The sequence below is a fragment of the Oryctolagus cuniculus genome, chromosome 9, assembly GCF_964237555.1.
Source record: "Oryctolagus cuniculus chromosome 9, mOryCun1.1, whole genome shotgun sequence".
NCBI lineage: Eukaryota > Metazoa > Chordata > Mammalia > Lagomorpha > Leporidae > Oryctolagus > Oryctolagus cuniculus.
In genome coordinates, this window is record NC_091440.1 from 96,025,782 (window position 1) to 96,051,052 (window position 25,271).

General features: G+C 47.5%; 1 protein-coding gene across 10 annotated transcripts in view; it reads left to right on the forward strand.

Annotated features, from left to right (window-relative positions):
* Positions 1 to 25,271, forward strand: part of ATP8A2 (ATPase phospholipid transporting 8A2) — a 729,626-nt gene that overhangs the window by 649,822 nt on the left and 54,533 nt on the right. For all 10 annotated transcript variants that reach the window (XM_070049167.1, XM_051850719.2, XM_008259895.4 and 7 more), the window contains one exon: positions 21,698 to 21,786. In XM_070049167.1, the coding sequence (XP_069905268.1) occupies positions 21,698 to 21,786 (89 nt within the window). The remainder of the gene's footprint in view (positions 1 to 21,697; positions 21,787 to 25,271) is intronic.

Genomic DNA, 25,271 nt, shown 5'->3' on the forward strand with positions numbered 1-25,271 from the left:
AACTCCATCCAGGTCTCCCACATGGGTGGCAGGAACCCAATGACTTGAGCCATCTCTGTAGCCTTCCTGGGTTTGCATTAGCGGGAAGCTCGAGAGAGAAGACAGAGCCAGGAATTGAATCCAGGGACTCCAGTGTGATACGTGGGCATCTTGGCCTCTGATTTTTTGCCTAGTTACCATATTATTTTTCCTCTCTGAAGACCCATTTCTCTTAGTGGGCTCACTATGGGATCTAAAATAAAGTGGCTTTTTGTTGTTGTTTTGTTTTTTCAAACGTCCAAGCTGCTGATCTGGTCATTTCCTCATTTGTTTCTAGTTTTGTTATAAATATTTTTCAGTCAACTTACACAGTACGCTAGGCTACTTCAAAAAGTTCGTGTAAGATGGAGATGGAAGCTTATTTTGGTGCAGAGAAATTGGAAATCCATGTATACAAGTAGTCTTCAAAAAGCTCATAAAATGCATATTATGATACACTACAAATGGGTTTCATTTTTTTTCTTCCTTCCTCCTTCCTTTCTTTCCTTTTTTTTTTTTTTTTCCCCTTTGAGAGTCAGAGTGACAGAGAAAGGCAAAGGGATAAAGTACACTCCCATTCACTGATTCACCCTCCACCCCCGAAAGCCTACAATGGCTGGGGTTGAGCCAAGGCCAAAGCCATTAGCCAGGAACTTGACTCAGGTCTCCCCTGTGGGTGGCAGGTACTCAACTATTTGAGCCCTCACTGCTGCCTCCCAGGGTCTGCATTAGCAGGAATCAACCCCAGGTACTCCAATGTGGGATGCAAATGCCTTTTTTTTTAAAGATTTATTTTATTTATTTGAAAGAGTTGCAGAGAGAGGTAGAGACAGAGAGAGAGGTCTTCCATCTGGTTGTTCACTCCCCAGATGGCCGCAACAGCCGGAGCTGTGCTGATCTGAAGCCAGGAGCCAGGAACTTCTTCTGGGTCTTCCACATGGGTGTAGGGGCCCAAGGACTTGGGTCATCTGCTATCCCAGGCCATAGCAGAGAGCTGGATCAGAAGAGGAGCAGCCGGGACTAGAACCGACGCTCATATGGGATTCCAGCACTTCAGGACAGGGTTTGAACCCACTGTGCCACAGTGCCGGCCCCACGAATGTCTTAACCAACATCTTAACCATTAGGCCAAACAGTTGCCCCTGGATTTCAAAAATTTTTTGCACCAAACCAAGCTTAGCTTTTAATTCCATTTCCAAGAACTTTCAGAAGTGCCCGTGTATGTTCCAACATATCCTTCATTTCAGGGTGCATCAGGGTGCAGGAGTCCTCTGACTTCCTTCCCCGTCACTCATGCCACGTCTCCCTGGTTTGTGTGTCTGCCTGCAGCGTCTTCTCCCCGTCCTTTCACAGCAAAGCCCTGGCTTTCACCACGTTATTGGAGGCTTTTCCTCCTGTGTAGATCACCCCTCTGTTATCATGTCTCCCTAATCCTTTGATCCCTCAGCTTCTGTGAGCTTCTTTCTCCACTGGTGAGGCTGCCCCTGCCTGTCCTGGCCGCTTGGATCAGTGTCTTCTACCAGATCTTAGCAACAGTTCCTCTTGGCTCCCAACAACGCTTTGGCCATCTGTAGACCCTCGCCGTCACTCAACCTGCACTTGACCTTCACCTTCATCATCATCCTCTCAACCTTCTAGCCGGCATCTGGTAAATACAAAGACACCCTCACCAGTTCTCCCAGCCTTCATCTCCTTTTTCCACCTGGGCTCCAAAATCAATCATTAAGGGGTTTCTTCACTCTCGTCCTTAACTCCCTTGCCCTTTTGATTCTGATATCTCTACCCTACCCTGTTCTTTGATCACTTGTGTCTGTGCTCTTAGGGCAACATTTTTAGGGGAAGTCAGATGATTTGGATCCTGAACGCAGCCGTCTGTTCTTGTGAACAATTGTGTTGTCTAAAATGCCATCCTCCAAGTAGCAGTTTCTGTGACCTCATCTTCTGCTCACCCACAGCCACTGGGCTCACCTTCCCATCTGTTTCTTCAGCACCCTACTGTCTTCTCAGCCTACCGATGCTGGCTCCTCCCACCTCTGAGTTATCACACCGTGCCTCCCACTCTTCCCCAGGACCCTGTTGATTTTGAGCAATTAAGACCGAGAAAGACAAAGACACCATACACATGGGGAAACAGAGCTCCCATCCACTGGTTCACTCCTCAAATGCTCTCAGTGGCCAGGACTAGGCTGGATCCAAACCTAGGAACTGAGAACACAAAGCAGGTCACACACGGGTGGCAAGGGTGCGATTACGTGAGCCATCACTGCTGCCTCCTGGCATATGCATCGACAGGAAGTTGGAGTCGGGAGCTAGTGCTGGGGCAGCCCTGTCCCTCAGGTTCCCTGGGCAGCCATGGCGGCAGCATTGTGGGACCAGGGCTTGATAATTCTGTACCTATGGTCTGTCTTTGAATCCTGGCATCTCCTCCTGGGCCTCCCTGTGACATGTGTCAGGGCTGAATGATAGAATTTATCAAAATTGTGCAGATTTCACAGTAGAGATAAATGACAAGGAATTAAATATTCAGCCTATTCAATTTTTTTTTGACAGGCAGAGTGGACAGTGAGAGAGAGAGAGAGACAAAGAGAAAGGTCTTCCTTTACTGTTGGTTCACCCTCCAGTGGCCACTGTGGCCGGCGCGCTGATCTGAAGCCAGGAGGCAGGTGCTTCTCCTGGTCTCCCATGCGGGTGCAGGGCCCAAGCACTTGGGCCATCCTCCACTGCACTCCCGGGCCACAGCAGAGAGCTGGACTGGAAGAGGAGCAACTGGGGCAGAATCCGGCGCCCTGACCAGGACTAGAACCTGGAGTGTCGGCGCCACCGCAGGCGGAGGATTAGCCTATTGAGCCACCGTGCAGGCCCAGCCTATTCAATTTTTTAAAAAGACTTGTTATTTATTTGAAAAGCAGAGACAGAGAGAGACACAGGAGAGAGCGCCTCCATCTGCTGTTCATTCCCTAAATGCCTGCAGTGGCCCGGAGTGGGCCAAGCTGGAGCAGGATCCAGGAACTCCATCCGGGTCTCCCCTGTGGGTAGTAGGGACTCAAGTCCTTGAGCCATCATCTACTGCCTCACAGGTGCATTATCAGGAAGCTGGATCAAAACAGAGTAACCAGGATTTGAACCAGGCACTTTGATATATATGGCATACAGGCATTCCAGGTAGCGACTTAACCCAGTGCACCACAACACGTGTCCCTTGATTTTTTGTTTGTTTGCTTGTTTGTTTAGAAACAGAGGCAGACAGAAAGAGAGAGCTCTCATCTGCTGCTTCACTCCCCAAATGTTCACCATGCCCAGGGCTGGGTAAACCAAAGCCAGGAACCAGGAACTCAATCTAGTTCTCCCATGTGGATGGCAGGGGCCATCACTACTCGAGCCATCACCAGGGTGTTCATCAGCAGAAAGCTGGAATCAGGAGCTGGAGTCAGGACTTGAATCCAGGTACCCTGATACGGGCTGTGGTTATCCTAACTGGCAGCTTACCTACCAAGACAGACACCTCCCTCCCACCGAAATATCAGCATCTGTCTTAAAATAAAGAAAATGTTGACCACACTGTTGAGTCCCCCTGGTTGCCTTCCCCACTCTCACTACCCTCTCATTACTTTAATGTTGATTATTTCTATGCATGTTTTCCATTTGTAGAAACGTGTAGAAGATGTGAACTACAAGCAGGGTTGATTTTTCAGGGTTTTGAAATTTCATACAGATTTTATCCTATATACTCCTCTTCCTAACAATGGTTGTTTTGTGTTTTTTTTTAAAACTCTTTTGAAGTTTATCCATAGAAATAGAATTATAGTCCATTCATTTTAATGCTATTTTTAGGTTCTCTAAGTATGCCAAAATTTATTTATCCTATTGATAAACATTTAAGTTTCTTCTTTTTTTGTTTTTTACAACTACAAAAAATGTTGTAGTGAACATTCTTGAACATATCTGTTTGTGGACATGAGTGATTTTCCCAAGAGTATATAAGCAGGAGTGGAATGCACACTGGAAATCTCTGAATCTGTGACTTCTTTAACTTTGTTTAGGGTATCTTTTTGTGCAAAAAGTTTTTCATGTTAGTGCAGTCAAATCCATTTTCTTGCCTGGCATTTGCTGTATGTATAAGGATATTTCAAAAAGTATGTGGGAAAATGGAAATTAATATGTTTATTTTGATGCAAAACAATTTTGAAATCCATGTGTAGGCTTTTGAAAATACACATTTTTCATGAACTTTTTTGCATGGATTTCAAAAGTTTTTGCACAAAAATAAGCTTATCTTTGAGTTTCTTTCTCCACAAGTTTTTTGAAGTAACCTGGTATATTTTCTAAAAGGTGTTCAAAGTCATAAAGATAATCACCTTTATACCATGGGCCTTGGGTCCTCCCAGAGGGGATGTCCGCTTGTATGAAGCAGGGGCTAATTGGATGTTTTCTGGCGAGATGAGTACCAGCCTTCCTTCCTCACCCGATGCCCAGGACTCTTGGCTGCTAGATTTCCAGCGTTGTCAAGTGGATTTTTCACATCCAGGCTGATCCTCAGGTATTGCATCTGAAAGAAAGGTCCTGGTAGAGTGACCTTGGGGTGTTCTGCTGCTGCGTTGAGAGGAGTGGGCGTGTTTGAGGCTGACAGCGTCCGAGATGGTCCGTGATGCCCGTAGGGGAGGCCAGGACTCTCAGGAGAGCGTCTGAAGGTCGTATCTCCAGGAGGAGGAGCGTGGTCATGCCTGGGGAGCCCCTGCCTGTCCTGATGCTGAATGTCTCCCTTTTATACACATGATTGCTTTGTAATCCATCGATGTCCTCTGGGACAACTTGAAGACTCAGAAGTCATTTTTGCTTCATAGACACTGACCTTCTACAGGACCTGCCTTGTGAGGAATAGGGAGGACCCACAAAAGCCAATCAAACCCCACAGCCTCTTTAGATTCTAGCTGTCTATTAGTGGGTGAGCACTGCGTAGTTCATTAACTGAGCACGGAGTTGAAGCAGTCCTTGCCTTGTTCAGTAATGATGCATGTGACTGCCTGCACGGGAGCACCGCTGCAGTGCTCTTGGGAATAAGGCCCCTCCCTGGAAATAGCCCAAGTTACACTTTAGGCAGGAGAGAGAGAGAAAGACGAGGGTCAGAAATGTAGTAAAAGAATTAATATTTGGTGGTGGGTGTCTGGTGCAGAGATCAAGCTCTGTCACTGTAACTCTGACTTTCCAGTAAATATATTGATCTTTAAAAAAGAAGAGTAGGGGCCGGCGCTGTGGCGTAGAAGGTTAAGCATCTGCCTGAGGCACCGGCAACCCATATTGGCGCTGGTTCGAGACTTGGCTGCTCCACTTTTTTTTTTTTTTTTAAAGATTTATTTATTTATTTATTTATTTGAAAGTCAGAGAGTTACACAGAGAAGGAGAGGCAGAGAGAGAGAGAGAGATCTTCCATCTGCTGGTTCACTCTCCAAATGGCCACAAGGGCCAGAGCTGCACCAATCCAAAGCCAGGAGCCAGGAGCCTCCTCCAAGTCTCCCATTAAGGGCTTGGGCCATCTTCTGCTGCCTTCCCAGGCCATAGTAGAGAGCGGGATCGGAAGCGGAGCAGCCGGGACTTGAATCAGCACCCATATGAGATGCAGACACTGTAGGTGGCGGCTTTACCCGCTACGCCATAGTGCTGGCCCTGTTCTACTTCTGAGCCAGCTCCCTGCTATGGCCAGGGAAAGCAGTGGGAGATGACCCAAGTGCTTGGGTCCCTGCATCCGAGTGGGAGACCAGGAGAAGCTCCTGGTTCTTGGCTTCAGATCGTCCCAGCCCTGGACATTGGCAGCCATTAGGGGAGTGAACCAGTGGATGGAAGACGTCTATCTCTGCCTCTTCATCTCTCTGTCTGTAACTGCCTCTCAAATTAAAAAAAAAAAAAAATCTAAAACAAAAAAGAAGAGTAAGGACCTCTGAGGCACTGACTCTAGATTTGGAGAGATCTGGATTCAAATCCTGACTCAGGGCTTTACTGTATGACCTTGACCTTGATTGGCTCATTTGTAAAATGGGAACAATTAGTGTCTCCCACATGGGGCTTCTGTGGGGCTTGGAAATAGTGCATATGGAAGTACCCAGCAAAGCGCCATTTGACAGAGCAGAAGCTAAAACCAAGACTTACCTCTCACTTGTGTCTGTAGCCACAGTGTCATTGGTAGAAATAGGAACCTGTAGGAAAGGGGCTGGAGGAAGTGAGGATGCTTTATCTGTGCGTTTCTGGGACGCCCTTGTCAGGAGTTTGGAGTTACTGCAGATGAGTTGACGAATGCTTGTGCCTGTATGTAGATGAGTAATTCCTCTGAACTTGTGACCACACTGAAGCAGCAGGGTTGTGGTCTTGGGGGCTGTGCTTCCTTCCTCCCTGTGTCTCTCCTGAGTAACCAAGACTTGGGCCTGTGCCGGGTGCTCAAAACCTGCTGTTGGAAGGAGCATGCATGGGTGATGGTTGTGAAGTTCTCAGTTCCCTGAAAGAGAGAAGTCAGCTTTAAAAGGAGAAAGCATTGTTGCCGTTTCTTAATTTGGTGCTCTGGCTAGGTTTTGCAGTCTTCATTGGGTTATCATGAAATCTTTATGAGGTCAAGTCTGTTCTCCCCAAGAACAATTCGCTATTAAAAAAAAAAAAAAAAAAAGGAAGCAGGCACTTTGGTGCGGAGGAACAGTAAAAAGGGTAACAAACAGTGAGAGTGAAACAGAGATAGCGCGCCAGGCAGGAGGAGTCCCTGGGGCGGGGGCTACACTCTGCTGCGAAATTTCAGTTGCAGTTGTCAGAGTTAAAGAAAACATTGGAGAAAATGTCTCATCGAGGGGTCCCCGGATTGTTCTGCTCCGGGAAGGCTGGCTGAGCGATGGATCGGGGCCAGCTGGCAGGGCTCAGATGCCTGGTACCCTGCGCCAGCCACTGAACTCATTTGCTCCAGCAAAGTCATTTCACAGACAGAGCTGTTTCCAGATCAGCACGAGGCACCGAACAGATGTGTGGGGGAAGGGAGGGCCAGCAGAGTCTGGGGAAGGAAGCAGGATATGTTTAAACCTTTGAGGTTTAACCCCAAGGTTCCTTAGGATTCTGGTGGGGTGGAGTGGACGGGAGTATGAGCACAGCTCACTGCGTGCTTGGCACGGCAGCCTGCAGGGAGGGCTCTGCTGCTCCCTGGGCTTTGCTGAGGGAGAAACTGAGGCATGGAGAGATTAATTACCCTGCGTAAGTGTTGCAGTCTCAGGCTCAGAGGTGCGAGTCCATCCCAGATCCTTCTGAATCCAAAGTCCTAAGCTGCTGGCTGTGGGTCCCATGACTGCTCCTGCAATGCCAAGTGCACTGTCACTTAGCGAGGCCAGGGAGCCTTTTGGGACTGTGTCCCCAAAAGAATGGCTCTCCTCTTGTGCATGTCCTTACCTGAGAACTCAATTCTGGGATGGGGATTGAGGATCACCCCAGGAAATCCGGCTGGATGGAAAGCAGAATTGCGTTGGTCTGCACTTGTGACCCAGAGCCCACGTAAGCTGGACTAGAGCAGAATGGAGATATAGTCAAAGGTTGGTGGTTCAAGGCCTCTCCATGTCCTCCCCAACATGTCCTACCGCAGCTGATTGGCCACCTGATGTGTAAATCATTTTCAAACCCAGATGCTCATTCGTGACCATGAATCCCATGCTCCTCCAGTGTGGACAAGGTCCAGGCAGGTATCCTGCATCTCAAAAATGATGCATAGTTGAACACTGTGGCTTTAGATAAAAAGAAATCATTGAGCTGCATTGTGAGAATGTTAGTGGTTTTCATATGAACTGATCCATATTCCAAGTCTTTGGGTGAGACTGAAAATCCAGGGAGAAGCGTTTTATTTACCACTTGGTTTGATGTGAATGCCAACATGTTGCTATGCAAATTTAGGATGCATGAATCTTCCAGATTACATGGCGGTACTTCAGAAAGTTTGCAGAAAATAGAATGAAAAGATGACTTTATTTTGATGCAAAATAATTTTGAAATGCATTCATAAAAGGCATCTTCAGAAATTCATGGGGAATACATATTATGAAAAAACTATACACGACTTCCAACATGTTTTGCTGCAAAATCAATGTAAGCATTTAATTTCATTTCCATGAACTTCATGAAGTATCTTCGTGTTTGCATCCTTAAGGGTCTTCAGAATGTCCAAAGGAGCGAGTGATGGGGACTTCTCAGTGAGATAAAATGTCTCAAGTGCAGGCGTTTGCCCACGTGTCTCAGGCACCTGTGTGCTGTGTTAGACTGCCTGGGTTTGATGGCTGGCCCCAGCTCTGGCCCCTGCGTTCAGCAGTGCAGACTGTGGGAGGCAGCAGTGGGCTCCTGCCCCCACCAACACCGTAGACCTGGATTGAGTTCCCAGCTCCTATCTTCTGCCCCACCCGTCCCTGGCTGTTGTTGGCATTTGGGGAGTGGATGAGTTGGTGGAAGCTCTATGTGTGTGTGTGTGTGTGTGTGACCTCTCAGAGACATTTAGGGAGGATCTCATTTAGGCTATGTTTGTATATGCATTCTATTAATTATGTGATTTCCATCATGAACTTCATATATTCTAACTGAAAAAGTAGAGACCTGGGGGCTCTTTCTCAGGGCTCCTATTGTCAGGACGTGCTGATGGCTGCTGGCCTGGAGTACGCACCAGGCTGGTTCTAGGGCGAGAGAAGCCTTTGTCATCATCAGAGGGGATTGCTGTCTGTCTCTTGCTATGGCTCCTGCCACCAAGGAGGCCACTGGGAAGCCTGAAGCTTATGGTCTCCACCCCTTGAAAAGGATGAGCTAAAGCGCATGGCCCTGGGCTCGCCCTTGAAGGGTGGATGGAAGAGACCTCATTACTCCTTGGCCCCTCGGAAGCAGCTCAGCTCTGGACCCCAATTCCAGCTGGAAATGTCCTTTGTCTTCTGTGGCTATGACTCAGACACCCCATTTGGCCTGTGTCGCCAGGCAGCTACCTGGACCATGTTTGTCCTAAGTGTTTATCACCTCTTTTTTTCCTACTCTGTTTGGCACAAAGCTATTGGACATCAGTCAGCAGGAAGGAGCAACATCTGTGTGTGTATTCCAGTTTGCTCAGTTGAGGCAAGAGAGCGCTTGCTCCATGCGTTGGCAGGACATCCATCGTAACCATTGAATGACAGTAGGAGGCAGCAGATCCATCCAGCACAAACGAATGGTGCTCACCCTCCAGTCTAAAGAGGAGGTTTCAGCTTTCCATCTGCGCCCCCACTATTCACAGCCGCCGTCTGTCACCAGTAAGCCACTTGTTGGCGTTGTGATTTGGGAATTCTGTGGCGTACAGCCCAGCCCTTCCACCCATCTTTTGAGCCCATTACCTCCCTGAAAGCTCATTCAGGAATTATTGTATATCCCTGTTGACCACTTGTAGGATGTCTCAATACGATTTGTGGTCATATTTAATAGTGTACAAGAATTCAGTTAGTTATAGGGAACATGTGTGGCACTGCCTATGTGCCAAGCACTTCTTGTACAGCTTTCATTTATTAATTCATTTCAGCCTCAGGGTAATCCAGTGAGGTAAAGAAAAGGATACTTCGAAAGTCTCATGGACAAGGGCCAGTGCTGTGGCATAGTGGGTAAAGACACTACCTGCAGTGCCAGTGTCCCATATGGGTGCTGGTTTGAGTCCTGGCTACTCCATTTCCAATCCAGCTCTTTGCTATAGCCTGGAAAAGCAGTTGAAGATGGCCCAAGTCCTTGGGTCCCTGGACCTGCATGGGAGACCCAGAATAAGCTCCTGACTCCTAGCTTCGCATTAGCCCAGCTCTGGCTGTTAACAGCCATTTGAGGAGTGAACCAGCAGATGGAAGCCCTCTCTCTCTCTTTCCCTTTGCATCTGTCTCTCTGTAACTCTGCCTTTAAATGAACAAACAAACCATTAAAAACAAAAGTTTCATGGACAGTAAAATTAAAAGGTATATTCATTTTTTGTGCAGCAAAAAATGAAATCTACACATACAAGGGGTATTCAAAAAGCTAACGGAAAATCAGTATGATGATAAAGAACACTGCATGGGTTTCAAAGTTTTAGACACCAAAATAAATTTATTTCTTAATTCCACTTTTTCACAGACTTTTCAAAGTACCCTTGTGTTGTATGTTTCCCACTTAGGGAGAAGAAACTGAAGCGTGGTGGTTAAGTGACAAGTAGGTGACAGAGCTGGGAGTGGAGCCCGGGCAGTCTGTCCATGCTTGCTGCGAACAGAATGCTTGTGTCCCTCCCAAATGCAAGTGCTGAAGGGCTGGCCTCCAGTGCCATGGCGCTGAGAGAGGAGAGTTAGATGAGGTCATAGGGAGGAGCCCCAGGTGGTGCCCTTATAAAAAAGCTCATTTTCCTCCTCCCTGCTCATGAGCTCATGGTGAGATGGAGCCATCTGCAAGCCAGGGACTGGCCCTTCCCAGGGCCCAACCAAGCTGCCACCTGGGTCGGGCTGCCAGGGAAGCTCTGCTGTTTGTGCTCCGGAGGCCCACGCGGGCAGACTGAGCTCTGAAAAGCTCTCACAAGCACCCCTCTCCCCACCCCTCTCACAAGCACCTCCCCCCGCCACTCCCACAAGCATTCCTCCCCCTCTGCCCCTCCCACAAGCACCCCTCCCCCTCTGCCCTCCCCAGAGCACTGGCCCTCACTCTCTTTGGCTCCCCCAGATGCCCTTTCTCAGCCATGACCCACTAAACTTCTGATTCGGGACCTTGACTTCATCCCCTCGGTAGGAGGAGAAGGTTGGCAAAGTACCTCCCCCTCCAGCAGGGAAGTGTGGGCCGCCCACAGCCAGGACCTCAGCATACTATTCAGGTCCTACAGCCACCAATGCATGACTGAGACAAAAGTGGTCCCGTGTCTTCCAGCCTGGGCTCTGGGGGCAAGAGAACAGACTCAGCTGTGTCTTGGCCCATCCTGTGTCCCGGGACCCTCAGCACACAGTGAGTAGTACCCACTGTCTTCTCCAGGCTCAGATGCAGAGGCTAAGGCGAGACCCCCATCTGCCCTGTTTTTCCTGGTGTCTGTGGAGCCTGATATTCCAGATTATCCAGGTTTTGTGACGGTTAGGAAGGTGGATAACTACTGTGCCAGAACAGTATCCCTTTTGGCTTTCTGAGTAACCACACAAAGATTGCAACCCAGAAACAGCGGTGGTTGAAATTGCTCATAAGCACACAAGGTTCAGCATGCCACAGGCACACAGGCCCCAGCATAAGCTCTGGAAGCCCCAGTCTCACCCTTGCTGGCAGTCAGAGTTAGCACTGCAGCCTGTCGGCCAGGGTCTCAGCCACCCCCAGGGCGAGGCAGCTAGGAAGATAGAGACCACACAGGTGTCTTCCCTGAGCCCTGCCTTTCTAAGATGTTGTTCTCCAAAGGGAAAGAGAATCGAGATGGCTTGTTTTTTCCCTGCACAGTACTGGTTTTAAACTTGTCCATCTCATTTTCATTTTGGAAATAAGGGCCACACATCCCTGGAGCAGCAGTAGGCTCCGTCTGGCTCTCCTTTGCACAGCACGCCCCGTGCCGTAGGGAAGAAGTCTTACCATCTTTATGTCCACATAACAGTTCCAGAAAGTTCCTGGAAAGCGTAGCACATGGTTGCTATGGATGTTATAATGTAGCTCTTGGGCCAGAACAACCATTTGGTGTCTACAATCAGGTGCTAAAGAGAAAAATGGGAAATGGAGATGACCACTGCCTGTGAACGTAAAGGTCAGCTCATCATCTGAGGGATTTAAGAGGCTCACCCTGCCCCCTAATAAGTAGGCAAATTAGAGTGACAGCACTCCACAACCTCACACCTTGTTTGGGAGAAGTGGGACATATCTTCTGCCAGGCCTGGGAAAGAAGTGTGAGTTTGTTAATGACCAATGAACAATAAAAGCACACCCCGTCTTGTTATGCCTGGGGGGGGGGGGGGTGTATTTGCTTCAGGGTTTTTTTTTTTTTTTTTTTTTTTTTTTTTTACCTGAACTGAGGAATGGTCCCCTCTCCTGCAGCTTCTGTCCTGAATAGCTCCTGGGATGGTGATACCATGGGTCATGTAAGTGGCTGAAAGCAAAGACTGGCAACACCCAGCGCTGGTGAGAGTCTGGAGCAACCAGGATACTCGTGGGTTTGTTATGCCCAAACACACGCCATAAAGAACTCTCTGGCTGTTTCCTATCATGTTAATCGTACACTTTGCTGTGACAGAGCAACCCCACGCCCAGCTGTTTACCTAAGAGAAATGGAAACACATGTCCAAAAAAAAAAAAAGAGAGAGAGAGTTGTTCCAGCATGTGCAGAGCAGCCTTGTTCCTCAGTGTAGGCCCGAACTGGGCATCACCCAGGGCCTGTCAGTGGGCGGTTGAGGGAGACAAACTGGGCCATGCACACAGAATGCCACTTGGAAACGAAAAAGCGTAACTTACAGATCCATGCACCAGCATGGATCAATCTTGCATTGAGTGAAAAAAGCCAGATTCAGATCATTCATACGCTGTCATTTGTTTAGACCAGGTTCTAGAATAACAAAATCTTAGCTATGGTGACAGAAATCGGGGCAGTAATTACCTTGTGGGGGTGGGTATTGAAAAGGCCAAAGAGGGCCCTGGGATGCTGGAGCATCGATGTCTCCTGTTGGATGGTGATTACGCAGTTGTTAAAAGTCTTCAGACAGATTATTCAGATTTTAGGCATTTTGGTGTATTTAAATTATAACCACCCCTCCCCATGTGTGTGAAGAGCCTAAAAGGATGGTGTAGAGAAACCTTTATGTTGTTAATGAACCACCACTATCTTTCAGGGGCTCCACACAGCAAGGTCCAAAGCTCCCTTATGCTTTGGTGGACAAAAGGCATCAATAAAGGCCCCTGCTGAAAAGAATGTGTTTGTTACATCTTTGCTTTGAATGACAGAGCTTTGTAGGAATAGTATTTGTGTTGGCACTTTAAGCTGACCCACCTTTTGTTGCAGGTGGTAGGGAGGTAGAGTAGGCAGATGTTTGGGCTAGAAGCTGTGCGTTCAGATCCATGTAGTTGTACCTAGACACGTGTGCTAAACTTGCATTGCTATTTACACATTAGGATGGGATTGGGGGGATCCCAGGTGCTCCTGTGATCACTTGGGTGTATATAAAAGTTCATTTGCGTTCACAAGGGGTTGCTGAATCCAGTGCCTGGGAGGATCCTCTTCAAAGGATGCTCCAAAGTATTCATTTCAATGTCTTCCACCTTTGCAGTAAATCAAAGTTTAAAATTGGCAACACACTAGGGCAGGCATTTCGTCTAGCAGTTAAGCCTCCTATTAAAATGCCCAAGTCCTACATGGGAGTGCTTGGGTTTGACAGCCGTCTCTGGCTCCCAGCTCCTGCCAGTATAGGCCCTGGGAGGGAGGCAGCAGTGATGGCTCAAGTACCTGGGCCCCTGCCACCCATGTGGAAGACCTGGATGAGGCTCCAGGCTTTGGCACCCCTTCCTTCCAGCTGTTGCAGATATTTAGGGAGTGAACCAGTGAGTGAGATCTCTGGTTCTCCCTCTCCTTCCCCTCTTCCCCCACTTCCCGCCTCTCAAATTAAGAATAAATTGGCAGCAGGCTGTAGGCAACATGGATGGAGAGAGAGTGGGCATGAATGATGGCAGGAAACCAGAAGCTAGATTTCAGCCCAGACTTTGCGTCCTCCTCCTGTGGCAAGTCAGTGTGTTTTCTCCAGGTGCCTCAGCTGGCCGTGGTATTTTCTGTTGGAAGTGCTACACTGCAGAGTTAGGGCCAATCGGTCATTCCTGTGGCACTGAGCATTTTGCATTTGGGCACAACACACCTGCCCCGGAGCCAAGCCCTTTAAGGGGTGCACAGCTCCTAACTGGGAGCCGCCACACAGCCCTCCTGAGCAGCTAGATTTGGAACCTGCATTGCCATCCTCCTTAAAATGGCTTGCAGTAGACCGAGAAGGGCACTCACTCAGCCTTCGGTCAGCAAGAGGTATAAAATGGGTTTGCAGGAAGCCAAACCTCAAAGCCAAAATGGAGGCTCCCTTGTCCTCTGAAAACAAAATTTAGGAGAGAAAGGTGAGGGATAGGGAGGGTGAAGGAGACAGAGATGACACTTAGAAGTGTTCTTAAAAATGCAATTATCTTTATGGACGTGCTTTTGTCTCGTGTTTTGGTTGCTGCATAGGGATTTTATTTTTCTCCTCTATTTCTTTTTGCTTTTGTAACCACACAAATTCTCCAAATTTTCTTTTACTTAAAATTTGAAGTTGGTGCCCTGTATTTGTGGTGTTAAACAGATGCTGAAGTTTTGCTGTGGGTACGTCCCAGACACAGGTGGACAGAATGAGGCCGATCTGATTCTTCCTCACACTTAGAGCAGGGAGCAGGGCTCAGGGCCAGATCTACCTTGGTATGAATCTTGATGGCTTTGGCCACAGGGTCTGGGGGAAGTTGCCAGCTTAGTTTTTGTTCTGTAAAATGGGTACAGTGGAAGAATAGACGGAGTGCCTGCTGGAAAGTCTTGGCACACAGTGATACGTAACGAACTTGTAGTTTCCTTCTGTTTGTAAGGGAACTCCTACTTTCTCCCCCCACCCCCAATTTATTTATTTATTTGAAAGGCAGAGTTACAGAGAGGCAGAAGCAGAGAGAGAGAGGAGAGAGAGGTCTTTCATCCACTGGTTCACTCCCCAAATAGCCACAATGGCCAGAGCTGAGCCGATCTGAAGCCAGGAGCCAAGAGCTTCTTTCAGATCTCCTATGTGGGTGCAAGGGCCCAGGGACTTGGGCCATCTTCCACTGCTTTCCCAGGCTGTAGCAGAGAAGTGCTGGGTCAGAAGTGGAGCAGCCGGGACTAGAACTAGCGCCCATATGGGATGCCAGCACTGCAGACAGCGGCTTTACCCCCTACACCACAGTGCCGGCCCCTGCTTCTCTGTCTTTATTACATCTTTTCTAATTTATCACCTGCTCGGGAACCTCAGCTCATTACACCAGCCTCCTTTTTTTCTGATTGTCATATGATAATTATACATATTTATGGGGTGCAATGCGATATTTTGCTGTGCATGTAATTATATAGAATGTAATGTATACAGTATACAGTGATACAATACAACGTGTGATGATCAAATCATGGTAATTACGGTACATCTCACCTTAAACATGTAGAGCCCTCCAAGCCTTTTCCTCTAGCTGTTTTGGAAGATGCATTGTTGTTAACTAAAGCCAGGATCTCTTACTCTAGCTGTGACAATGTACCCATTGGCTAGCCATTCCCTGTCTCCCCTTCTACCCTCCGCACCTCTGGTAACCACTACCCTACTCTCAGAGTCTAGGAGCTCAACCTCTTTAGTGTCATATGTGGGTGAAATCTTGCCATCTGTTTGAGCGTGGCTTATTTCACGTAGCAGGACGTCTCCCAGGGTCGTACATAGCGCTGCAAATGACAGGATTTGGTTCTTTTTATGGCTGAAGAGTATTCCCTTGCATGTGTGTAGTGTGTTTTCCTTGTTCATCTCCTGGTGGACACTTAGGTTGATTCCGTATCTTTGCTGTTATGCAGAGTGCTGCAGGGAACACGTTAGGGTGTCGGTGTGTCTTCAGCAGACTGCCTTGATTTCCTTTGGATATATCCCCATAGCGGCACTGCTGGGCCACGTGGTCGTTCTCTTTAACATTGCGAGGAACCTCTGTTTTCCACAATGGCCATACTAACGGACATTCCCACCTACACAGCGGTAAAGGTTCCCCTTTCTCCACATCCTCACCAACACGTTGTAGCTTTTGTTTTTTCTGACCATCTTCATGGCGTCTGTGGTTTTTTTCTGAGCATTTTCTCATATACCTTGGCCATTTGTTTGTCACTGTGAAATTACTAGAAGAAAACTTAGGGGAAACGCTTCATAACCTTGAGCAGGATAAAGACTCTTTGGAAAAGAGCTCAGAAGCAAAGGTAACGAAAGCAAAAAATTACAAATGGGATTATATCAAACTGCATGGCAAAGCAAACAATCTACAAAGAGTTTACAGAATGGAAGGAAATAGTTTCAAAGTGTCTATCTGGAAAGTATTAATATCCCAGGTATACGAGGGAATTCAAACACTAAATAGCTAAATAAATAATTTAAATAAGCTAAAGGGGGTGGGCATCGTAGCACAGAGAGTTAAGCCATACTTTAGGACACCTGCATCCCACATGGGAGCGCTGGTTCAAGTCCTGGCTACTGTGCCTCTGATGGCAGGCGACTCTGCCTGCTAATGCAGCCTGGGAGGTAGCGGATGGTGACTCAAGTGCTTGGGCCCCTTCCATCCATATGAGAGACCAGGATGGAGTTCCTGGCTCCTGGTTTCAGCCTTGCCCAGCTCTAGCTGTTGCAGGCATTGTGGGAATGGACAAGCAGATGGAAGATTCCTCCCTCTCCCTCTCCCCTCGCATGTCTGTCACTCTGCCTTTCAAGTAGATGAAAATAAAAGCATTTAAAACAATAGGTAAAAGACATAGATAGACATTTCTTTAAAAAAGACATACAAATGACCTCCTTTCTTAAATCTTCTCTCCTCTGTCATTGTATTTATGTCATGATTGGTCCTGGGGCACTGTGGGTAGGTGTATGTCATTAATAGCAAGCCTGGAGCTAATGCTGGTCTCCAAGTTCGTGGGTGTCCCTGGTAATTAGTCCTAATCTAACCCAGGACAGTTCTGCACAGCTCAGACAAGCCTTCAGTCCTGTGCCCCACTCTTGCCAGCCGCTGTCCTAATTTAGCACACTCTCCCACTCACCTGAGCCTCATTTCCCTCTGATTCATTGCAGTCAATCCCCCCAAGTTTGGCAGCTAAGTGGTTGGTAAATTGCTAGCTAAAGATGTGTTAACAAAAAGGTGAATTCTTCCCATGGGATTGCTGACACATTGCAAGGTAGTTTATAAAACCCCACTCAGTCACGTTTGGTGTGGGGGAGGAGAGGCAGTACTAATTAAGCACTATTGGTCACCCAAACCTTTTAACACTGCAGCCTTAGGATTTCAAGACTTCAGATCTCAGTCAGTCTGTGAAAATCTGGACAGTAGAGCCCTTTCTGAGCCGTGCCTGTAAAGTGAGTGTAATATGTGCTGTAGTCACAGAGCCTAGTTCTTTTTATTTTTTTAAATATTTATCTATTTATTTGAAAGTCAGAGTTACCCACAGAGAGGAGGAGAGGCAGAGAGAGAGGTCTTCTATCTGCTGGTTCACTCCCCAATTGGCCGCAATGGCCGAAGCTGCACCAATCTGAAGCCGGGAGCCAGGAGCCAGGAGCTTCTTCTAGGTCTCCCACTGGGTGCAGGGACCCAAGCACTTGGGCCATCTTCCACTGCTTTCCCAGGCCATAGCAGAGAGTTGGATTGGAAGTGCAGCAGCTGGAACTCAAACTGGTGCACATATGGGATGCCAGCACTGCAGGCGGTAGCTTTACCCACTACGCCAACACAGCGCCTAGTTCTAAACACAGCAGGGCCACGTGTTTGCTGCAGCAGTTAAGACACCATTTGGGACCCCGCCTCCTGCATCAGAGTGACTAACTCTGTTCCCAGTGTCAGCTTCCTGCGAATATGCACCCTGGGAGGCAGCAGATGATGGCTCACGTGCCTGGGTCACTGCCACCCATCTGGGAGACTCACGTTGAGTTTGCAGCTCCTGGCTTTAGCCTGGCCCAGCTCTGGTTGTTATTCTCTCTGTCTGCCTTTCAAGTAAATAAAATAAATGTAAAAATACTTCTAAGTCTCTTATAATCTTTGTTAGTTTGGGAGGGGGTATTTCAGAGTTCCTTTTCCTCTTTTTCCTTCAGCACCTAATATTCTCACTGAGTTTCATAACCTACCTCGAATAGTACATTATTACTGTAAAATGACTGTATTCTTGGATAGAGAGACCTGGTGGATGGTTTTGTACCTTTTGTCACACATGCGGCTTGCACAAGTGTACCTCCCATGGGTCACACACACCGCCCTGGGCATTTGGAGAGACAATGAAATCTCAGGTTCCACTGGGCTCCCAAGCACCTGCCCACCAAGGAAGCAAGACAGCAGCAGGTGAAAGGAACTAGCTAATCCAGCCCCCTCCTTGCCATCTTAACAGTTGAGATGGGGGAGCTAAGTTTGGCAGTTGTGTAAGTATTACCTGTTTTCTATAGAAGAAGAAACAGGAAGGATAGTTAGACAAAGAGATATGAAAATACAGATCACTAATTATGCCACTCATGGTTTTGCTTGCTGTACCGCTCCTTGCATGTATCCTGACCACAAGCATCATATACATGAAGGCGAAGGTACTCTCAAGTCCAAACCTGAACCACCCCACTGTTTCTGAAGGCCTGGAATGCTTTTTTGTTTTTAAAGAGTTTTATTTATTTATTTGACAAGCAGTGACAGAGTAGGAGAAGACAGCTTCCCTCTGCTGGTTCACCTCCCAGATGGCTGTAATGACCTGAGTGGACCAGACCAAAGCCAGGAGCTTAGAACTCCATCCAAGTCTCCCTCATAGGTGGCAGAGACTTAAGCACTTGGACTATCTTCTGCTACTTTCCCAGGTGCATTAACCAGGAGATGGATTAGAAGCAGAGCAGCTGGGACTGGAACCCTGGCACCCCAATATGGAATGCCAGCATTGCAAGAGACACTTTATAACCCACTACACACAACAGCAACCCCCTGAGTATGCTTCTTAAAGGTGAAGAAGTTCCAAACCAAGACCACACCACGTGTGGATATGTTGATTGACATCAATCAATGTGATGTGAGGCTTCTAGTCTGCTGAAATAGGCTGGCAGTAGGCAGATGAATGGGAGAAGCAGCAAACTCATGTACTTATGTGCACTGGGTCACCATAGGAAGGTGTAGATACCCCGCCTCGTTCATGCAGGCGCCTACAGGGCCTTCTTCATAAAGGAGTGTAGAGTAGGGGAGGTAGGCAATTTTAGGGGAGAGTAAATTATTGGGGGGGGATGAATGGGTTCAAAGAACAGATATTGATCTGGGACAGAGTCCCCATGGGCTTTGGGTGTGGCGTTTGACTTTCAGTCTCTCCCTCTGCCACGTGAGTTTAATGTTCCTGGCTCATGGCATTTCATGAAGAAGACTGGAGGTGGTTGGATTCCTCTTTGGTGAATCCAGCCTTCAAGTGAGTAAAGCAATTTCAGGGTCAAGCGGCATCCACATCTGCCTATCCCCTAGGGCAGTTAATTTGAAATAAGCAGCATGCCCAGGCACCCTGTTTGGGGGTGACAGTCCCTGGGCCCCTTCAACTGCATGTGGAGATAACTTATCAGATTCAGTTTTATGGCTTGAACCCATTGCACTTCTCTTTCCATAGCTCCCATGATGAGGTTCCTAAAAGAGCCCTATTTCTCATGGACATCTCTCTGTGTCAGCATATATAATTCTGTATCCTTTTCAGTGGTGTGCAGAGATCCAGTGTATGTAGGTACCACGATGTATTTAGCAAGTAATTCCCTTGAAAATTTATTTCAATTTTTTTGATTGTATAGTATTGTATTTTTAAAAAATTTTTTTAGAGGCTGGCACTGTGGCATAGTAGATTCAGCTTCTGCCTGTGGGTTCCCTTATGGGTACCGGTTTGAGTCCTGGCTGCTCTACTTCAGATCCAGCTCTCTGCTACAGCCTGGGAGAGCAGTAGAAGATGGCCCAAGCACTTGGGCCCCTGCACCCACATGGGGGAGCTAGAAGAAGCTCCTGGCTGCTGGCTTCAGATGGGCCCAGCACTGGCTGTTGCAGCCATTGGGGGACTGAACCAGTGGGTAGAAGACCTCTTTCTCTGTCTCTCCCTCTCTGTAACTCTGCCTCTCAAATAAATAAATATTTTTAAAAGTTTTTAAAATTTATTTTTAATTTATTGAAAGACAGAGAGATCTTTAACCCACTGCTTCTCTCCCCATATGCCCACAGCAGACAGGGCTGGGCCAGACTCCATCCAGGTCTTCCATGTGGGCAGCAAGAACTGGAGTTCTGGAGCCATCACCTGCTGCCTCCCAGGGGGCTCATTAGCAGGAAGCTGGATTGGAAGTGGAGCAGCTGGAAGTCACACCAGTCATTCTGATAGGGCATGCAGAAGTCCCAAACATGTGCCTGCCACCACCCCTGTCCCTGCTGTGAATACGTCTACACTGGCTTCTTTAGATTCTCTTACTCCCTTAGGGTGAATTCTGAGAGGTATCATTGTTGGGCATAACATACTCACGAATTCTTAAGGCTTTAAATTTTTCTTTCAAAAGCTCATTGTCTTGTTTTTAGCAAAGGAAAGCTAGCTTTCCCTTGCCTGGGCTAGAGTTGGGCTCTTTTACCCCAAACCTCATTGCTTCTCAGCCAAATACCACAAAAAAGGCTAAGCGATGGACTTCAGAGGTGAGAGAGCTGTTGCCCTGAGTGGGATGGGCCAGATAGGCGAGCTGGGTGCCTGGGGTTGGGGTGTGGGGGCAGGGACCCCCTGCAGGGTAGATGCAGCAACCAGGCTGCTGTGTGTGTGGTAACAGAAGGTGGACCCCACCATTGTTATCCTGCATACAGGGAGGTACCCTAGGCTGCCCCGGTTCTCAGCACCTCCAGGTCCCTGCCAGGGTCCCCCAGCTGAGTTGTGCCTCAGCTCCTTTGCTCTTACTCCAGCCTAAAGCCTCACTCTGCAGTGTCGCGGGTTCTAGCAAATACACATTCCATAGGCATCAAATGCTTGAAGATTCCTCGGAAGAAAATCCAACTGGACCTGCTCCCAGTTTGACTGCTGTCACTGTCCCAGGCCACTGTCATTCTCGATCAGCTCCCTGCCCCTGCTGCTTGCTCACTCAAAACCTCATTTAAATCTTTCATACTCCTGGGCCCTCCCATTTCTGTCCAGAGCAGATCCCCCTTCCCTCTGCCATGCCCTAAGTGCTCTTTCCAGCTCCTTACCCCGCCAGCATTGCCTAGTTCCTTGCAAGCTACCCCCGACTCAGCATGCTATGAGCAAGGAAGTCTCATGGAAAACTGTCCCCTCACTGGCCTCCTCTTGGAATCTCTCTCCCACTGCCTTTCTGTCTGTTGAAATTCTGTCCATCTTTCCAGACACACCCCAGGTGCTATCTTCTACCAAAGTCGTTCCCAAAACCCCAGAGGGTATTTTCACAGTGCATTCTCCCATATAGTGTAGGTGAGGGGCACATAATGGTAAGGTCTTTGAAGGCAAGGGCTGCCCCCAGGCCTCTTCTCTCCTGGGTGGGGAGAATCCCTGTGCCTTGGGCTGAGTTGCTGTGACATGGGTGCTACTTCCTGGAATGAATGAGCAAAAAATGAGCTGATGGAGAAGGAAATGAACAGAACCCAGAGGAGCAAAGTCCACGCCATGGGAGTCTGGGGGGACTGATGTTTCCCTTTGGGAAGGATTTAGGACAGCATTCTGATGGAAGAGGGACTTAGGGCACTGTATAAAAGAGGTGTCAACACGTGTCTAGGACTAAAAGAATGGAGGCAGATGCAGCAGAGATCCAGGGAGGAACTTAGCCCTCATTCCCTCTTGGCAGTCCCCACAGGTGCCTGTTACCTTCTGCTGAATTTCATATTCCCCATGGTTCTGTGTTGTGGGGTGTTCTGCGTTGGTCAAGTTAGACCTCCCCGCTTTGAGTAGGAAGAGTGTTAATACATGCACCACGTCTGTCTCTTGCAGGCAACCATGGTCCTGAGCTCTGCACACTTCTGGCTGGGATTGTTTCTGGTCCCCACTGCCTGTTTGATGGAAGACGTGGCGTGGAGAGCGTAAGTGGAAGAACGGAAGCGGCAGCCCCCGGTCTTGCTCCTCTGTCCTTGTCGTTGTCTTTCACATGAGCCCTACTGCAGAGAACTGAGGGCTGTGAGCCTTTGGGAGGAGCAGGTGTCCTGCCACCTGCCACTGAGAGACTTCTGTCATTCTATTTTTATTTATTTATTTTTGAAAGGTTCATTTTATTTATTTGTAAGGCAGAGTGACCAAAGGAGAAAGAGAGACAGTAATGGAGAGAGATACCTTCCATCTGCTGGTTCACTCCTCACATGGCCACCATGGCCAGGGCAGGGCCAGGCTGAAGCCAGGAGCCAGGAACTCCCTCCTGGTCTTCCATGTGGGTGGCTGGAGCAGAAGTACTTGGGTCATCTTCTGCCTTCCCAGGCGTCTTAGCAGGGAGTTAGATCAGAAGTGAAGCAGCTGAAACTCAAAATGCTGGTGTCACAGGTGCCTGCTTTACCTACTACACCACAACATGGTTCCTTATTTTATTTTAAATTTGTGCTTCATCTTAATACAAAAATGTACACAACACGGAACTCTGAGAGCGAGCATGTGGCAGTCGCTAGGGAGGTTGCCTTGAGCACATTGCATTAGGCAGGAGTGCCTACAAACTCATTTCTCCTCAGTATCTGAAACCCAGTGCTGCACGGCACAGCCTGGCACTCAGCTCCACTCATCTAGGAAAATTGTGTATCTCTAGGTCATCCCAGAGGACAAGAAGAAAGTAGTCTTCCTTTTTCAATTGGAATCCTTCCAAGAAAATTCTTAGACAGTTAGTTTATAACACTATAAGAAAATCAACCACAAAGGTGGAATCTTAAGTTTAATAGGAAATACTACATACAATGTAATAAGGCATCACATAGTACCCCATAAATATGTACAATGCTTATGTGTGTCAAGTCTTTTTTAATTAATTAATTAATTTGAAAGTCATAGTTTCAGAGAGAGAGAGGGAGAGACAGAGAGAAAGAGAGATCTTCCATCCACTGGTTCACTCCCCAGATGGCCACAATGGCCAGGGTTAGGCCAAGCCGAAGCCAGGAGTCAAGAGCTCCTTCCAGGTTTTACACGTGGGTGCAGGAACCCAAGTACCCCAGCCATCGTCTGCTGCTTTCCCAGGCCTTTAGCAGGGAGCTGGATTGGAGTGGGGCAGCTGGGATACAAACCGGGCTCCTATGGGATGCTGGCATCACAGGCGGCAGCCTAACCCGTTATGCCACAATTTCAGGCCCCGATTTCTTGTTAAAAAAATAAATAAGAATAAATTATAAAAGGAAAAATAGGAAATAATTCCTAATTGATTTTTCTTCTGTATTTTAAACTGTGTTTCCAAAATGTCTTGCAAAAACAGCATCAAAGAAACAATGAAGGTCCGAAATAATGTGAACTCTAATTTCATCCCTAAGCAAAGGAATGGGTGCTCCAAATGAGATAATATTGGGTTTTGTTTTGGGTGAGCCTGGTTCCTCCCACCAACAGTTGCCATCTTCCCTGCAAATTGAGACTCTTCGCTTAGCATTATGCTTGGCATTAATTATCTCAGGGCCCTGAGGTAGAAAATGGAGACTTTAATCCAAACCTTCCAGGAAAAGACATCACTTTGCATTTTTATCTCTCCATTCCTCCCACACTCCCTGAGAATTATTCTTGCCTGACAGTTAAGGGTGGCTTTTGAAAAAGTCTCCACTTCGGCATTATCTTGACAACCAACAATACTTAGTGCAGGGGGAAGGGAGAATTTTATAGCACATATTAGTGCTCCTTCTGTTCACTGAGTTTTTCAACTGTTAGCAAAAATTAATTCTGACTTTTTAATTGCTTTGATTTATCACTGAGTCAATTGTGTTTGCTAAAAACTGTTCTGTAAATGACAGAATCAGAACATTCAGACAGGAAAAGATGACAGCTAAAAAAGATATTTTCTTAATCTAATTAGATGTACTATGAGAAAACATTAGTTCTGTTATTTGTTCTTTTAAAGGCCAGTAGTCTTTCTCAGAATTTGTTCAGTTTTGCAAAGGTAAGTTTGGTTGAGGAAAAGAGAGCATGGCCATGGCTGTATCAAATGACTTTTTCAATTTATAGTGATGGAGAAGTAGTTATGCATTTCTACATTAGTCTCAGACTGCTTTAATTCAGCTCTCTTCGTGTCATGAAAAGCAATTTATGGACACTAGTTGCCAAGTTTCAGCAAAAGCCTCTTCCATTTCACAGAGACATTACAAACCCTCAGCGGTGCCTTGTCTGTTTTCTGACTCATTCCCAACGTGTCCCACGTACAAGTGCATGGTGACCGGGAAGCAAGTAATCCAGCCCCTGCAACAGGCCTTGGTTGGTCGTGTTTGTAGGCCCTCACGTTGTAAAATCAGCACCACTGCCATGTGAACAAGGACCCAGCAAATGAGCCTGCTTCCAGCTCCGCCACAGGCAAAGAGTAAAAAGTCAGCTGCTTTCTGAGGAGCTTGCGGGCGTTGGAGTAGGGATCCCGCCTAGAGGGGGCCGCTCACGGCCGCCGTGTGCTGTTCTGCCACAGCTGTTGTAGCCGGCTGCCTAGTGCTGGGCCCCACCCGCCCAAGCACAGCTTTGCCCGGGATCACCAGTGGCTCAGCTCAGGACCGGGGAGGCAAGGCCACTCCTGAATTCCATAGATGCTTCCCAAAATGCATTTTTGTTTTGTTTCATTTCGGTGAGTAGAGAGGATAGCCTGTGGGGGTTGTCATTGCCCCAAGAGTATGTTCAGTTTGTATCATGCGTTTAAAGGTATCATCTGTAGTCACCTCCATTTTCAAAGACATGGATTTTGTGAGTTTTTTTGGGTATTTTCCCTCTGATTATTATATCTCATATTATACTCCAAGACTGAAATGTTTGTTGTCAAGGCAAGGTCAGTTAGGAGACTTTTCGCGACAAAAAGCGTACTAGAGCACTTCAGAACGTTTATGGAGGCGAACGTTTGGCAATTAAAATGCCTGCATCACACAGTAGAGTGCCTGGGTTTAAATCCTGGCTACAGTTCCTGACCCAGCTTCCCACCAGTGCTCACTCCATTGGGTTCCTTCCTGTCACGTCAGAAACCTGGATTGAGATCCAAGCTGCTGGCTCTGGACCCAGCCCAGCCCCAGCTATTGTGGGCATTTAGGAAATGAACCAGCAGATGGGCATCCGATGCCTCTCTCTTTCTCCCCGCCTCCTTTCTCAAATAAATAAATATTCATGAAAAATGAATTTGAAAGGTAACTTTACACTGTCGCAAAAACTTTTGTTTTCATAATCCATGTTTTCTGTGAACCTTTAAAAGATCCCTTATATGTATAAATTTCAGAGTTTTTGCATCAAAATAAAATTATCCTGTCATTCCATTTCCATGAACTTTTAAAAAATCAGGTTTTCTAAATTTATTTGAAAGGCAGAGCAACAGAGACAGACAGACAGATCTCTCATCCACTGGTTCACTCCCCAGATGCCTACAACGGCC